The sequence below is a fragment of the Anomaloglossus baeobatrachus genome, chromosome 2 (assembly GCF_048569485.1).
Source record: "Anomaloglossus baeobatrachus isolate aAnoBae1 chromosome 2, aAnoBae1.hap1, whole genome shotgun sequence".
NCBI lineage: Eukaryota > Metazoa > Chordata > Amphibia > Anura > Aromobatidae > Anomaloglossus > Anomaloglossus baeobatrachus.
In genome coordinates this window covers 786156664-786173608 of record NC_134354.1, presented here as the reverse complement: position 1 = coordinate 786173608, position 16945 = coordinate 786156664, and the positions used below count along the sequence as shown (strand labels likewise).

At 49.9% G+C, this 16945-nt stretch overlaps 1 protein-coding gene across 1 annotated transcript in view; it reads left to right on the top strand.

The window, feature by feature from the left end:
- Positions 1–16945, top strand: part of C2CD3 (C2 domain containing 3 centriole elongation regulator) — a 155134-nt gene that overhangs the window by 103515 nt on the left and 34674 nt on the right. The window contains exons 26-28 of the mRNA XM_075333991.1: positions 6457–6662; positions 7533–7651; positions 7795–7950. Of these exons, the coding sequence (XP_075190106.1) occupies positions 6457–6662; positions 7533–7651; positions 7795–7950 (481 nt within the window). The remainder of the gene's footprint in view (positions 1–6456; positions 6663–7532; positions 7652–7794; positions 7951–16945) is intronic.

Below are 16945 nucleotides of genomic sequence, written 5' to 3'. Positions count from 1 at the left end.
TTTCCCGCTCTTGGTCTCAACACGCCCAGGGCCCGCCCCTCTCCACAGGACGCCGGCAGCCATTCCTGCATGCAGTCTGGCTGGAGAACGGACACAGGCTCTGGGGGACTCAGACAAGGGACTCTGGCGACCACACACCCGCGTTTATGCGGGCGGTAAGCAGCACATTAGTGCTGGCCCCACTAGTGCCACAGTGTTATTTGGTGCATTTTTTCCCTGTACCATATATATTTATATTGCACTGTACAGCGCTTCTCGGCTTATACCCTACATTGCTCTGAGGAGACAACAACATGTCATCCGCAAAACGCAAGGGTGCCAAGGCACAGGCGGTATGCACTGCTTGTGCCGCATGTGGGGCTAATCTACCGGCAGGTTCCAATGACCCCCATTGTGTGCAATGTTCAATCCCTGTGCCACTTCGGCAGCCAGAGTCTATGGTAGTAGTGGCCCAGGCAGAGACGCCTGTGAACCCTGTCCCGGTGACGGGGACAGAATTTGCAGTTTTTGCTGATAAGATGTCTGTGACTATGACAAAAATCCTGGAAACCTTGCAGTCCAGGCCGGTCACTCAGACCATGGACACTGCTGTGTCTATGCTCCCCGGTCCCCCTCAGTTGGAACTAATCCGTACTTCAAGGGGGTCCCAGGCATCACAGGCTGAAGACTCTGACTCGGATGACAGTCCCAGGCAGCCTAAGCGGGCTCGCTGGGAAAGACCCTCGCCGTCATCACACTGGTCAGGGTCTCAGCGAGACGAGGCTCTGTATGAGGAGACAGAGGTGGGTGATCAGGAATCTAATCCTGACACCGCTCTCAATCTAGATACCCCTGATGGTGACGCTATGGTAAATGACCTTATAGCGGCCATCAATAGACTGTTGGATATTTCTCCCCCAGCCCCTTCAGCGGAGGAGGCAGCTGCACAGCAGGAGAAGTTCCATTTCCGGTATCCCAAGCGTAAATTGAGTACTTTTCTGGACCACTCTGACTTCAGAGAATCAGTCCAGAAACATCATGCTTATCCAGACAAGCGTTTCTCCAAACGTCTTAAGGATACACGTTATCCCTTTCCCCCTGACGTGGTCAAACGCTGGACCCAGTGTCCAAAGGTGGACCCCCCAATCTCCAGGCTTGCGGCTAGATCCATAGTTGCAGTGGAAGATGGGGCTTCACTTAAAGATGCCAATGACAGACAGATGGACCTTTGGTTAAAGTCTGTCTATGAAGCTATCGGCGCGTCGTTTGCTCCAGCATTCGCGGCCGTGTGGGCACTCCAAGCTATTTCAGCTGGTCTGGCACAGGTGGACTCTATCATACGTCCAGCAGTGCCGCGAGTAGCGTCCCTAACCTCGCAAATGTCTGCGTTTGCGACTTACGCTATCAACGCTGTCCTGGACTCTACGAGCCGTACCTCAATGGCATCCGCCAACTCTGTGGTTTTGCGCAGAGCCTTGTGGTTAAAGGAATGGAAAGCAGATTCTGCTTCCAAGAAATGTTTAACCAGCTTGCCACTATCTGGAGACAGACTGTTTGGTGAGCAATTGGCTGAGATCATTAAACAGTCCAAGGGTAAGGACTCCTCCTTACCCCAGCCCAGATCAAGCAAACCTCAACAGAGGAAGTGGCAGTCGAGGTTTCGGTCCTTTCGAGGCTCGGGCAAGCCCCAATTCTCCTCGTCCAAAGGGACTCATAAGGAGCAAAGGAGCTCAGATGCCTGGCGGGCTCACTCACGCCCCAAGAAAGCAACCGGAGGAACCGCTTCCAAGCCGGCTGCCTCATGACTTTCGGCCTCCTCTCTCCGCATCCTCGGTCGGTGGCAGGCTCTCCCGCTTTTGCGACATTTGGCTGCCACAGGTCAAGGACCGGTGGGTAACAGACATTTTGTCTCACGGGTACAGGATAGAGTTCAGTTCTCGTCCTCCGCCTCGGTTCTTCAGAACTTCCCCACATCCCGACCGCGCAGATGCCCTTCTGCAGGCGGTGGGCTCTCTAAGAGCAGAAGGAGTGGTGATCCCTGTTCCTCTTCCGGAACAAGGGCAAGGTTTTTACTCCAATCTCTTTGTGGTGCCAAAAAAGGACGGCTCATTCCGTCCTGTTCTGGACCTAAAGCTGCTCAACAAGCATGTGAACGCCAGGCGGTTCCGGATGGAATCCCTCCGCTCCGTCATTGCCTCAATGTCTCAAGGAGATTTCCTTGCATCAATAGACATCAAGGATGCTTATCTCCACGTGCCGATTGCTACAGAGCACCAACGCTTTCTACGTTTCGTGATAGGAGACGACCATCTTCAATTCGTAGCTCTGCCATTTGGTCTGGCGACAGCCCCACGGGTTTTCACCAAGATCATGGCGGCAGTGGTAGCAGTCTTGCACTCTCAGGGACACTCGGTGATCCCTTACTTAGACGATCTGCTTGTAAAAGCACCCTCTCAAGAGGCATGCCAACTCAGCCTGAATGTTGCGCTGGAGACTCTTCAGACTTTCGGGTGGATCATCAACTTTTCAAAGTCCAATCTGGCACCGACCCAATCACTAACGTATCTTGGCATGGAGTTTCATACTCTCTCAGCGATAGTGAAGCTTCCGCTGGACAAGCAGCGGTCTCTACGGACAGGGGTGCAGTCTCTCCTTCAAGGTCAGTCGCACCCCTTAAGGCGCCTCATGCACTTCCTGGGGAAGATGGTGGCAGCAATGGAGGCAGTCCCGTTTGCGCAGTTTCATCTGCGCCCACTTCAGTGGGACATTCTCCGCCAATGGGACGGGAAGTCAACATCCCTGGACAGGGAAGTCTCCCTTTCCCAGACGGCCAAGGACTCTCTGCAATGGTGGCTTCTTCCCACCTCATTATCACAGGGAAGATCCTTCCTACCCCCATCCTGGGCAGTAGTCACGACAGACGCGAGTCTGTCAGGGTGGGGAGCAGTTTTTCTCCACCACAGGGCTCAAGGGACGTGGACTCAGCAGGAGTCCACCCTTCAGATCAATGTTCTGGAGATCAGGGCAGTGTATCTGGCCCTACTAGCTTTCCAGCAGTGGCTGGAAGGAAAGCAGATCCGAATTCAGTCGGACAACTCCACAGCGGTGGCATACATCAACCACCAGGGAGGGACACGCAGTCGGCAAGCCTTCCAGGAAGTCCGGCGGATTCTGATGTGGGTGGAGGACAGAGCATCCACCATATCCGCGGTTCACATCCCGGGCGTGGAAAACTGGGAAGCAGACTTCCTCAGTCGCCAGGGCATGGACGCAGGGGAGTGGTCCCTTCACCCGGACGTGTTTCAGGAAATCTGTTGCCGCTGGGGGGTGCCGGACGTCGACTTAATGGCGTCTCGGCACAACAACAAGGTCCCGACTTTCATGGCGCGGTCTCGCGATCACAGAACTCTGGCGGCAGACGCCTTGGTGCAAGATTGGTCGCAGTTCCGGCTCCCTTATGTGTTTCCACCTCTGGCACTCCTGCCCAGAGTGCTACGCAAGATCAGATCCGATTGCAGCCGTGTCATACTCGTCGCTCCAGACTGGCCGAGGAGGTCGTGGTACCCGGATCTGTGGCATCTCACGGTCGGCCAACCGTGGGCACTACCAGACCGACCAGACTTACTGTCCCAAGGGCCGTTTTTTCCATCGGAATTCTGCGGCCCTGAACCTGACTGTGTGGCCATTGAGTCCTGGATCCTAGCGTCTTCAGGATTATCCCAAGGGGTCATTGCCACCATGAGACAGGCTAGGAAGCCCACGTCTGCTAAGATCTACCACAGAACGTGGAAGATATTCTTATCCTGGTGCTCTGCTCAGGGAGTGTCTCCCTGGCCATTTGCATTGCCGACTTTTCTTTCTTTCCTGCAATCTGGGTTAGAAAAAGGTTTGTCGCTCGGCTCCCTTAAAGGGCAAGTCTCGGCGCTATCCGTCTTTTTTCAGAAGCGTCTAGCACGACTTTCTAAGGTGCGCACGTTCCTGCAGGGGGTTTGTCATATCGTACCCCCGTACAAGCGGCCGTTAGATCCATGGGATCTGAACAGGGTACTAGTTGCCCTCCAGAAGCCGCCCTTCGAGCCTCTGAGGGAGGTTTCACTTTCTCGACTATCACAGAAAGTGGCTTTTCTGGTAGCGATCACATCTCTTCGGAGAGTGTCTGAGCTGGCAGCGCTGTCATCCAAGGCTCCCTTCCTGGTCTTCCACCAGGACAAGGTAGTGCTGCGCCCCATTCAGGAGTTTCTCCCGAAGGTGGTATCCTCTTTTCATCTTAATCAGGATATCTCTTTGCCTTCCTTTTGTCCTCATGCAGTTCATCGGTATGAGAAGGATTTACATTTGTTAGATCTGGTGAGAGCACTCAGAATCTACATTTCCCGCACGGCGCCCCTGCGCCGCTCCGATGCACTCTTTGTCCTTGTCGCTGGTAAGCGCAAAGGGTCGCAGGCTTCAAAAGCCACCCTGGCTCGATGGATCAAAGAACCAATTCTTGAAGCCTACCGTTCTGCTGGGCTTCCGGTTCCTTCAGGGCTCAGGGCCCACTCAACCAGAGCCGTGGGTGCGTCCTGGGCATTACGACACCAGGCTACGGCTCAACAGGTGTGCCAGGCAGCTACCTGGTCGACTCTGCACACTTTCACCAAACATTATCAGGTGCATACCTATGCTTCGGCGGACGCCAGCCTAGGTAGAAGAGTCCTGCAGGCGGCAGTTGCCTCCCCGTAGGGGAAGGCTGTCTTTGCAGCTCTAACATGAGGTATTTCTCTACCCACCCAGGGACAGCTTTTGGACGTCCCAATCGTCTGGGTCTCCCAATGGAGCGCCGAAGAAGAAGGGAATTTTGTTACTTACCGTAAATTCCTTTTCTTCTAGCTCCTATTGGGAGACCCAGCACCCGCCCTGTTGTCCTTCGGGATTTTTGGTTGTTTTCGGGTACACATGTTGTTCATGTTCAATGGTTTTCAGTTCTCCGACGTTACTTCGGAGTGAATTTGTTTGAACCAGTTATTGGCTTTCCTCCTTCTTGCTTTTGCACTAAAACTGGTGAGCCAGTGATCCCACTGGGGGTGTATAGCCAGAAGGGGAGGGGCCTTACACTTTTTAGTGTAATTGCTTTGTGTGGCCTCCGGAGGCAGTGCTATACACCCAATCGTCTGGGTCTCCCAATAGGAGCTAGAAGAAAAGGAATTTACGGTAAGTAACAAAATTCCCTTCTTTTGAGTCTTGCACCTTGTTCACACCATTGGTGTTCCAGGCGTACATTCTTTAATTAGCTGCCATTTAAAAAGCTGCTCATTTCACAAACTTTACTTGCTTATGTCTCAAAACCTATACAGTGGAACCTTGGTTAAGGAGAACAATCCGTCCTGGGAGTTGCTCGTAAACCAAGTTACTCGTTCAGCAAAGCAAGATTTCCCATAGGAAACCATTGCAATGCTGACGATCCGTTCCACAACTAGTTACATGTCCCATCCTGGTCCCATATTCTGCTATTCCACACACGTCCAAACACACACATATTATGCTCACCTTACCTTCCGTTCCATCGCCGGCCTCCTGGATCTTGCAGTTTGCAGGTACAGGATGTGTATCGGGTAACCATCGCGACAAGGGAGGAACTTCCGCTGCCAAAGGCAGGAGCCGCTTGCTCTGATTGGCCAGCGCGCTGCCTTTTGAGTAGCGGCTGACAGCAGAAGTTACTTGCTCGTCGCGATGCTTGCCGATACACATCCTGTACCGGCGAACTACAAGAACCATGAGGCCGGCGATGGAACGGAAGGTAAGGTGAGCATAATATGTGTGTGTGCGTGCATGCTTGTGTGTGTTTTGTGCATGCTTGTGTGTGTTTGTGTGGACTGCAAGAGCGGGTCAGAGCGCGGTAGATGTACGGACCCGGAAGTGTGTGCGGTGAGTATTTTGCTCATGCAGCAAAGCATGCTCGTAAACTGAGTTACCAATTTACAGCAAGCTTTGCTCGTTGATGCTGGATGACTCATAAGCCGAGGTTCCATTGTACATCCTAGCTGTCAACTAAAGGTATGTATAGAATCCACCTGATAGTGCCATTATAGCACCGGCTTTAGGTTATATATGAAAATCCTGGTGATTGGTGCACTTTAATTTTGTTGTGTACAGCTAGTTGCCTAGGTTACCGGCCACCGCTGCTGCATCAGAGTAGCCAAGTTCCACGGCAATGAGCGCCCCCCACTGGCAGGCGCTATATGTTTTAAAGCCAGCAGATGCCGCTGTAAAGATGGTCGGATCGCTCTGCGTCCGGTGCTTCTTCCCCTGCTGCAGAGACAAAGGTGGTTGTTGTTGGTCGCTTCGTGGACCCCATGACCATGCCGTCTCCAGCCGATCCTCCCTGCATGCGATCTAGGTACCAGTGATGCACAGCGCAGAGTATCCTCGCTCTGCCCGCTCCCCTGCACAGTTTGCTCTAAGCTCTTTGACATCGCACCTTTCTCTGATTTCCCGCAGATGTGGAGCGGGTCCTGGGCTTCGCCTCCGTGGATCTCTGTCCTTTACTCTCCGGCTTTCAGTCCGTGTGCGGATGGTACAATATCGGTGACTTCGCTGGTCAGTGCCAAGGTCAAATCAAAGTGTCCATCACCCCTCTGGAAAACATCTCCCATCTGAAGGAGGAGAGGCGGCTGAGGATCGAAGCCGCACCCAGACATCCCGGGGTGGGTAATGTGCGGTCAGCCTGTGCTTGGGACCTCCAGACTCCTAAAAAGGTTTACCAAGGCTATGTGCATATGTGGGGGAGGGGGGGGGGTTCATGCATTTTTCTTTATTTTAATCAGTAAAAGCTAGGAAAACCGCATCCCAGCAGACTCTGAGAGTCGTGACGTGCTGTGCACACGCTGCTTCTTTTTTTTCCTTGCAGATTTTGATGCTGAAAAAAAAAAATCGGTGTCAATTGTTTCTCCGTTTCTATAATCCCCTGCCATGCTTTATCACTACAGGGGGGGGGATTATAGCGCAGCAATTCGCCTCACAGACCATGCATGGTGTGTGAGGCTCTCCGTAGCTCAGTAACCCAGGGTCGCCATGGCAGCAATCAGGGACCCGATCGCCAGGAAGAAGCAAGCGATTCCTCTCTCTGCCTTCTGAATGCAGTGATCGCACTGACCACAGCATTCAGGGGGTTAAACTGCCGGGAGCGGCGCGGGCAGGGAGAGCCGGGTCCCGGCTGTAACATCAGTTGGAGACCGGGCGGCGGTCACGGGGGTCTATAGCGCCTGAAAACCCCCTCTATTGCCATGAGTAAAAAAAAAAAAAAAAAAAAAGCACCAGAAAACGTAAGTTTGAAAAAATGCACCTTTTTTTCAACAGTTTTTTTCCTGCCAAAACATGATTTTTCGTGTGCAAAAAAGAAGCGCACAAAAAAAGCAACGTGGGCACACAGCCTAAGAAATGAAGGTGGAGCGCCAGTAATATACTATCAGACATAGTGCTATAAATGGTGGTTGTGGCAGAGGGGGGACGTGAACCCCTGGAATGGCTCCGTCTGCGCTGCTTTACCTAATACATTGTATTCTTTTGTTCTCCAGGTCCTGTCACATCCGTCTTCTCTTTATCACTCCAGTCCGGCTCTGTTTGGTCCCCGCACCACGTACCCTGCGCCCCCTCCTGCAGATGTCGCTGACGTGCCCTCCCAAGCCACTACAAGGTATGACACCCCTGTCCTGAGAAGCCTCAGACTCTGGGTGTGTAGACTTATGCAAGCAGATTGCAATATAGAAGAAATGAAAGCTCACAAAACTAGCAGGATGGGTTCAGTGACGCGCGCTCACCTTCCCCATTTATTTACAGGGAGAATATATTCCCATCCATGGGACACAATGAACATTTAGAGACCGTGCGCCGGTTCCAAGAGTCGGTCCAGCAGGCGGAGAGGAACACGTGGAGCGCAGACTGCATGGACGCTCTGCCACAGTCATCACGCAGCTCTCTGCTGTCTGCACTCAGGTGAGGGTGACGGGTCGCACTATGAAGATGGAGCCATACAAAAGGATGACGTTACTCCCCCATTGCACGTCCTGCTCCTCAACCCTGAGAGATGATGGGAATTGCACTATTAGTATAATGCAAAGCCACCCCCTCCCCCCAGGGCCTCTCATTTATATACGCTGCTGCTGGTATTGCATTAAAGGCAATCTGTCAGCGGGTCTTTACTATCTCATCAGCATAATGCAGGGGCAGAGACCCTGATTCCAGCATTGTGTCACATAGTTTACTAGGTGCAGCGTTTGGGATCCAATCAGAGTTTAATTGTAGCAGAGCTCAGAAAGCTAAGCCTACCCACACCACATTATCTACTGACATCGAGCTGCTAATCAGTGCTGGGGGTTGACGCTAGACCGCGATGATAATCTCCTGTTAATAAAACACTGATTGTATTGAAATAACAGCACAGTGCTTAATAAGTGACACATCCCTGGAATCAGTGTCTCAGCCCCACCTCCTGCTGTTCTCAGATTACATGGCAAACATCTGATGACGGATTCTTACCAACCGCCATCTTCACAGGGTCCAGCAGCGGTCTCGTCCTCTTCTGGCTCCCGTGAACTTTTTTTTCCGGTTCACACAAGGACCGTTGTGCGGCGCTGCGCTACTTTCTCACTGTAAACCTCAGCCTCAGAGTGAAGCGTTAAACACGGTGTCAAAGTGACGCCCCGTCAATAAATAAACCCCTGCGTAATCCAGAAAGTCCAGACTTAAGTCACGTGAGGCCCAAAGCAGCGCTGGAAACCGGGGAAGACGGCGGCCGGATACTTTATATATGCAGTGTTGGTACTACATAGATTTTAAGTCTTCAGATAGACTTAATCCATCAAGTGCAAGCTACAGCCTCACATAATCCAGAGGATGGCAAAAAAACATGGGGCAGATAATAAGCTCCCTATTAGGGGAAAAATTCTTACCAGACTCCACATGCGGCAATCACACAAATTCCCTGGATCCACATCCAATCCCAGAATCTACTGCCCATAATCTGTAATATTACATTCTCCAAGAAAAGCATCCAGAACTCTCTTAAATTTTAGTATTGAATCAACCATTACAACATCATGTGTCAGAGAGCTCCATAATCTCACTGCTCCTACTGTAAAGAATCCATAATCTCACTGCTCTTACTGTAAAGAATCCATAATCTCACTGCTCCTACTGAAAAGAATCCATAATCTCACTGCTCCTACTGAAAATAATCCATAATCTCACTGCTCTTACTGTAAATAATCCATAATCTCACTGCTCCTACTGTAAAGAATCCATAATCTCACTGCTCCTACTGTAAAGAATCTATAATCTCACTGCTCTTACTGTAAAGAATCCATAATCTCACTGCTCCTACTGTAAAGAATCCATAATCTCACTGCTCCTACTGAAAAGAATCCATAATCTCACTGCTCCTACTGAAAAGAATCCATAATCTCACTGCTCCTACTGAAAAGAATCCATAATCTCACTGCTCCTACTGAAAATAATCCATAATCTCACTGCTCTTACTGTAAATAATCCATTATCTTACTGCTCTTACTGTAAATAATCCATTATCTTACTGCTCTTTCTGTAAAGAATCCATAATCTCCCTGCTCTTACTGTAAAGAATCCATAATCTCACTGCTCTTACTGTAAAGAATCCATAATCTCACTGCTCTTACTGTAAAGAAGACATAATCTCACTGCTCTTACTGTAAAGAAGACATAATCTCACTGCTCTTTCTGTAAAGAATCCATAATCTCACTGCTCTTACTGTAAATAATCCATAATCTCACTGCTCCTCCTGAAAAGAAGCCATTATCTCACTGCTCCTACTGTAAAGAATCCATAATCTCACTGCTCCTACTGTAAAGAATCCATAATCTCACTGCTCCTACTGAAAAGAAGCCATTATCTCACTGCTCTTACAGTAAAGAATCTGAATCCATGATTACACTGTAAAAAGGGGTAAAACGTAACCTTTATTAATGATACTAAACAGAATTTATAAAAGTGCACTTAGTAATTCACTCATATTTGAGTGAATCATATTAAATAGTCTCCACGCGTTTCTCTGTCTTTATTCTTAGACAATTCTTTAGGAGACTTTAATAAATTGGTAAGACTCGGATCCGAATCTGACTTATAAAATATCCCCACCAGCAGGAAGTAAAAAGCCGCTCTGTGGGGATACACTCACTCACTGTAGCAGTCAATGTAAAGGGGTATTATAAAGCTGCCCCTTTAGTATCGCCCCCAGATGTGCTCGGATCGCCCCCCTGTATTTGCCTCCCTAAACATCTGCTTTTATCGTACGATACATATCCCCTGTAGGAAAGGACAGGCAGATTAGTCCTTTTATTCAATGCCATCTGAACTGACCCCAGCGATGCTTATCAGCTAGGTAAGTCTCCGCCATGTGAATGAATGATTGGTGCAGAGATAGGACGGTGCATAGGGTCATCCATCCCGGATCAGTGGTGGTCCCGCGCCCCCAACACCCCCAGCGGACAGGTCGCAGTATATGGAGCTGCTCTGTGCACCGCTTACACCCGGACGTCAGCATCTTGAATAATTATGGCTTGGTTGGGGAAGCGGCTGCACGATTCCCGCTGATTTGATAATGATGATGTCAAAGGATAGATAGGGACTCTAGATTGTGAGCCCCAATGGGGACAGGGTTGCCAATGTATGTAAAGCGGTATGGAATTAATAGCGCTATATAAATGAATAAATATTATTATGTATTATCTGCAATACTCCATGTATTTGCGCAGTGTCATTTTTGACCACAAGGTGGCGCCCTTGTTATTGGCCACATCCAAGTGAGTACATGGAATAATTGTGGGGAGATAAAGGAGGAAAATGTTGGTCTTAAGTGTGAGGAGTGAAGCCTAAATGATGGACAATGTATTCTGGAGACTGGCAAAGATCCATAACCCGTGCACCATGATCCCTCGCAACGTGACCCCTGAGTGCAGCCGCCCCCCCATAGTCTGCTCATATCTGGAGAGTCCTTTTTGGAAATATTATAATATCCAGCTCCTGCTAGTGAGGAACTACAACTCCCAGCCAGTCCTGACCATCTAACGACAGGTGGAGTGCGGCAGGTTACTGATCTCAGGGGAACGCCACGATGTGGCACTTCTATGTAGCGGCCACTAGGTGGCGACATTTTCTGTTTCTTTTATTTTAGTAGCAAAACTGTGAAATTGACAGAATTGAGTGGAAACCGGAGTGACGCAGGATTTAAAAAAATAAAATAAATCAATCTTTATTTTTATATAGCGCTATTAATTCCGCAGCGCTTTACATACATCAGGAACGCTGTCCCCATTGGGGCTCACAATCTAAATTCCCTATTTGTATGTCTTTGGAGTGTGGGAGGAAACCCACGGAGAACATACAAACTCCTTGCAGATGTGGTCCTTGGTGGGATTCGAACCCAGGACCCCAGCGCTGCAAGACTGCAGTGCTACCCACTGAGCCACCACAAGACTGCAGTGCCAACCACTGAGCCACCACAAGACTGCAGTGCTAACCACTGAGCCACCACAAGACTGCAGTGCCAACCACTGAGCCACCACAAGACTGCAGTGCTAACCACTGAGCCACCACAAGACTGCAGTGCCAACCACTGAGCCACCACAAGACTGCAGTGCCAACCACTGAGCCACCACAAGACTGCAGTGCTAACCACTGAGCCACCACAAGACTGCAGTGCTAACCACCAAGCCACCACAAGACTGTAGTGCTAACCACTGAGCCACCGTGCCGCCCTTGTTTACACTCTTTCCCGATATTACTCGTCTTTCTTAGAATCACACAAAAGACTTATTATTATGCACAGATCAGAGAAAACGTGAACTATCCGGCGAATGTCAGTGCCCAGGAGGTGATGAGCGGGGCACCCAGGGGCGGCCATTGTGCATTTACCTAGGGGACAGCTACAAGGAAGTTTCTGATCTCGACCGCCGCTCCATTCATTTTCTATGGGGCCGCTAAGTGCAGCATCCGCCGCCCCATAAAGAATACATGGCGGTCAATATTCATTCATCTTCGCTCCATGGCGCCCATTTATTGTGTAAAATGACAACCCCGAGCTTCTCCTTCCCTTTCTTTTTTAATCATGGCCCCTGTGATTCTTTAGCTGAGATCGGGCTGTAACTCAGAGCAAAAACGGCAAGTCTCATCATTTTATTTGTGCAAAAAATCCCGAACATGTGAAGAGCCCCATAGACTATAATGGGCACAAGAGAAACCCAAATAAAGAACCTGTAACTGAAGCCAAGGAGGGGAGCAAAACGAGGTCAGATCCATCAACAGCAGCTCGTCGAAGGTTTCCTGGGAGTCAGCAGGGGGTTTGGTGTTTTTTTTTGCATAATTAGATATTGTAATATATCAACATTGATTCTATATCCCGGCCAATCACAACACTGCATTTACCGTATTTCTCGGATTATAAGACACTTTTTCTCCCAACAATTTGGAGGAAAATGAGGGGTGCGTCTTAAAATCCGAATGTAGGTTACTGGGGGGGTGGGGTGAAGAGGGGTCAAAGGAGGCAGGGGCAATGCTATGCGGTGTTCTGCCGGTGCTGTTCTGTGCATTAGGCAGCGTGGCTCTGCGCAGCTCTGCTCTGTGCGGTGGGCTATGTGCGGCACGGCTGGGCTCTGTGCGGCACGGCTGGGCTCTGTGCGGTGGGCTATGTGCGGCGTGGCTGGGCTATGTGCGGCGTGGCTGGGCTATGTGCGGCGTGGCTGGGCTCTGTGAGGTGCGGTTGGGCTCTGTGCGGCGCGGCTGGGCTCTGTGCGGCGCGGCTGAGCTCTGTGCGGCGCGGCTGAGCTCTGTGTGGGGCTGCTCTGCTCTGTGTGGGGCTGCTCTGCTCTGTGTGGGGCTGCTCTGCTCTGTGTGGGGCTGCTCTGCTCTGTGTGGGGCTGCTCTGCTCTGTGTGGGGCTGCTCTGCTCTGTGTGGGGCTGCTCTGCTCTGTGTGGGGCTGCTCTGCTCTGTGCGGGGCTGCTCTGCTCTGTGCGGGGCTGCTCTGCTCTGTGCGGGGCTGCTCTGCTCTGTGCGGGGCTGCTCTGTTCTGTGCGGGGCTGCTCTGTTCTGTGCGGGGCTGCTTCCTCTGTGCGGGGCTGCTTGCTCTGTGCGGGGCTGCTTGCTCTGTGCGGGGCTCCTTGCTCTGTGCGGCACTGCTCTGTGCGGTGCTGCTTGCTCAGTGCGGTGCTGCTTGCTCTGTGCGGTGCTGCTCTATGTGGGGCTGCTCTGCTCTGTGCGGGGCTGCTCTGCTCTGTGCGCTGCTGCTTGCTCTGTGCGGTGCTTGCTCTGTGCGGTGCTTGCTCTGTGCGGTGCTTGCTCTGTGCGGTGCTTGCTCTGTGCGGTGCTGCTTGCTCTGTGCGGTGCTGCTTGCTCTGTGCGGCGCTGCTCTGTGCGGTGCTGCTTGCTCTGTGCGGTGCTGCTTGCTCTGTGCGGCGCTGCTCTGTGCGGTGCTGCTTGCTCTGTGCGGCGCTGCTCTGTGCGGTGCTGCTTGCTCTGTGCGGCGCTGCTCTGTGCGGTGCTGCTTGCTCTGTGCGGCGCTGCTCTGTGCGCTGCTGCTTGCTCTGTGCGGCGCTGCTCTGTGTGGAGGGCGGTGAGGCACCAGCCTTTCTGTAGAGGTCGCCGATGAGAGCTTTAAATAATGGCACCTAGAGTCGGTGCATGCGCAGGTGGAACCTCAGCTCAAGCTCTCATCTGCGCACGCACCGACTCTGGCTGCTATTATTTTACACCCTCACCGGTGACCTCTTCAGAATAGCCGGTGCCTCACCGCCCGCCGAGCCGCGTGGCACAGAGTGGCAACCGCACTGACTATCTGGGCCCCCCTCTGTACCCCTTCGCAGCAATGCCGTACTCCAGTGCCACCCCTGCCTCCTGTGACCCCCCGCTCTGCTGCTGCCCCCTCTCCCTGATAACACACCACAGGATTATAACACGGACCCCAGATTTTTTTACTTTATTTTTGTCTCCCTAATTTGGGGTGCATCTCATAAAACGAAAAATACGATACTTTTCCAAAATAATGAAAATCGTCAGTGATCTGATGCACCGCGTCCAGTGAGAGGGCAAATGACAGCAGCACACTGACACCGTGTCCTGTGTGATAGCAGCACAGGAAGGATGGAGAATGTACAGTCTGAGGGATAGAGGATATAGTATCAGTATGGAGTGGAGATGAGGGATAGAGGATATAGTATCAGTATGGAGTGGAGATGAGGGATAGAGGATATAGTATCAGTATGGAGTGGAGATGAGGGATAGAGGATATACTATCAGTATGGAGTGGAGATGAGGGATAGAGGATATAGTATCAGTATGGAGTGGAGATGAGGGATAAAGGATATAGTATCAGTATGGTGTGGAGATGAGGGATAGAGGATATAGTATCAGTATGGAGTGGAGATGAGGGATGTATCAGTATGGAGTGGAGATGAGGGATAGAGGATATAGTATCAGTATGGAGTGGAGATGAGGGATAGAGGATATAGTATCAGTATGGAGTGGAGATGAAGGATAGAGGATATAGTATCACTATGGAGTGGAGATGAGGGATAGAGGATATAGTATCAGTATGGAGTGGAGATGAGGGATAGAGGATATAGTATCAGTATGGAGTGGAGATGAGGGATAGAGGATATAGTATCAGTATGGAGAGGAGATGAGGGATAGAGGATATAGTATCAGTATGGTGTGGAGATGAGGGATAGAGGATATAGTATCAGTATGGAGTGGAGATGAGGGATAGAGGATATAGTATCAGTATGGAGTGGAGATGAGGGATGGGGGATGTATCAGTATGGAGTGGAGATGAGGGATAGAAGATATAGTATCAGTATGGAGTGGAGATGAGGGATAGAGGATATAGTATCAGTATGGAGTGGAGATGAGGGATAGAGGATATAGTATCAGTATGGAGTGGAGATGAGGGAAAGAGGATATAGTATCAGTATGGAGTGGAGATGAGGGATAGAGGATATAGTATCAGTATGGAGTAGAGATGAGGGATGGGGGATATAGTATCAGTATGGAGTGGAGATGAGGGATAGAGGATATAGTATCAGTATGGAGTGGAGATGAGGGATAGAGGATATAGTATCAGTATGGAGTGGAGATGAGGAATAGAGGATATAGTATCAGTATGGAGTGGAGATGAGGGATAGAGGATATAGTATCAGTATGGAGTGGAGATGAGGGATAGAGGATATAGTATCAGTATGGAGTGGAGATGAAGGATAGAGGATATAGTATCAGTATTGTGTGGAGATGAGGGATAGAGGATATAGTATCAGTATGGAGTGGAGATGAGGGGTAGAGGATATAGTATCAGTATGGTGTGGAGATGAGGGATAGAGGATATAGTATCAGTATGGTGTGGAGATGAGGGATAGAGGATATAGTATCAGTATGGAATGGAGATGAGGGATAGAGGATATAGTATCAGTATGGAATGGAGATGAGGGATAGAGGATATAGTATCAGTATGGAGTGGAGATGAGGGATGGGGGATATAGTATCAGTATGGAGTGGAGATGAGGGATGGGGGATGTATCAGTATGGAGTGGAGATGAGGGATAGAGGATATAGTATCAGTATGGAGTGGAGATGAGGGATAGAGGATATAGTATCAGTATGGAGTGGAGATGAGGGATAGAGGATATAGTATCAGTATGGAGTGGAGATGAGGGATGGGGGATATAGTATCAGTATGGAGTGGAGATGAGGGATGGGGGATGTATCAGTATGGAGTGGAGATGAGGGATAGAGGATATAGTATCAGTATGGAGTGGAGATGAGGGATAGAGGATATAGTATCAGTATGGAGTGGAGATGAGGGATGGGGGATATAGTATCAGTATGGAGTGGAGATGAGGTATGGGGGATATAGTATCAGTATGGAGTGGAGATGAGGGATAGAGGATATAGTATCAGTATGGAGTGGAGATGAGGGATAGAGGATATAGTATCAGTATGGAGTGGAGATGAGGGATAGAGGATATAGTTTTAGTATGGAGTGGAGATGAGGGGTAGAGGATATAGTATCAGTATGGTGTGGAGATGAGGGATAGGGGATATAGTATCAGTATGGTGTGGAGATGAGGGATAGGGGATATAGTATCAGTATGGTGTGGAGATGAGGGATAGAGGATATAGTATCAGTATGGTGTGGAGATGAGGGATAGAGGATATAGTATCAGTATGGAATGGAGATGAGGGATAGAGGATATAGTATCAGTATGGAGTGGAGATGAGGGATAGAGGATATAGTATCAGTATGGAGTGGAGATGAGGGATAGAGGATATAGTATCAGTATGGAGTGGAGATGAGGGATAGAGGATATAGTATCAGTATGGAGTGGAGATGAGGGAAAGAGGATATAGTATCAGTATGGAGTGGAGATGAGGGATAGAGGATATAGTATCAGTATGGAGTGGAGATGAGGGATGGGGGATATAGTATCAGTATGGAGTGGAGATGAGGGATGTATCAGTATGGAGTGGAGATGAGGGATAGAGGATATAGTATCAGTATGGAGTGGAGATGAGGGATGGGGGATATAGTATCAGTATGGAGTGGAGATGAGGGATGGGGGATGTATCAGTATGGAGTGGAGATGAGGGATAGAGGATATAGTATCAGTATGAAGTGGAGATGAGGGATAGAGGATATAGTATCAGTATAGAGTGGAGATGAGGGATGGGGGATATAGTATCAGTATGGAGTGGAGATGAGGTATGGGGGATATAGTATCAGTATGGAGTGGAGATGAGGGATAGATGATATAGTATCAGTATGGAGTGGAGATGAGGGATAGAGGATATAGTATCAGTATGGTGTGGAGATGAGGGATAGAGGATATAGCATCAGTATGGAGTGGAGATGAGGGATAGAGGATATAGTATCAGTATGGAGTGGAGATGAGGGATAGAGGATATAGTATTAG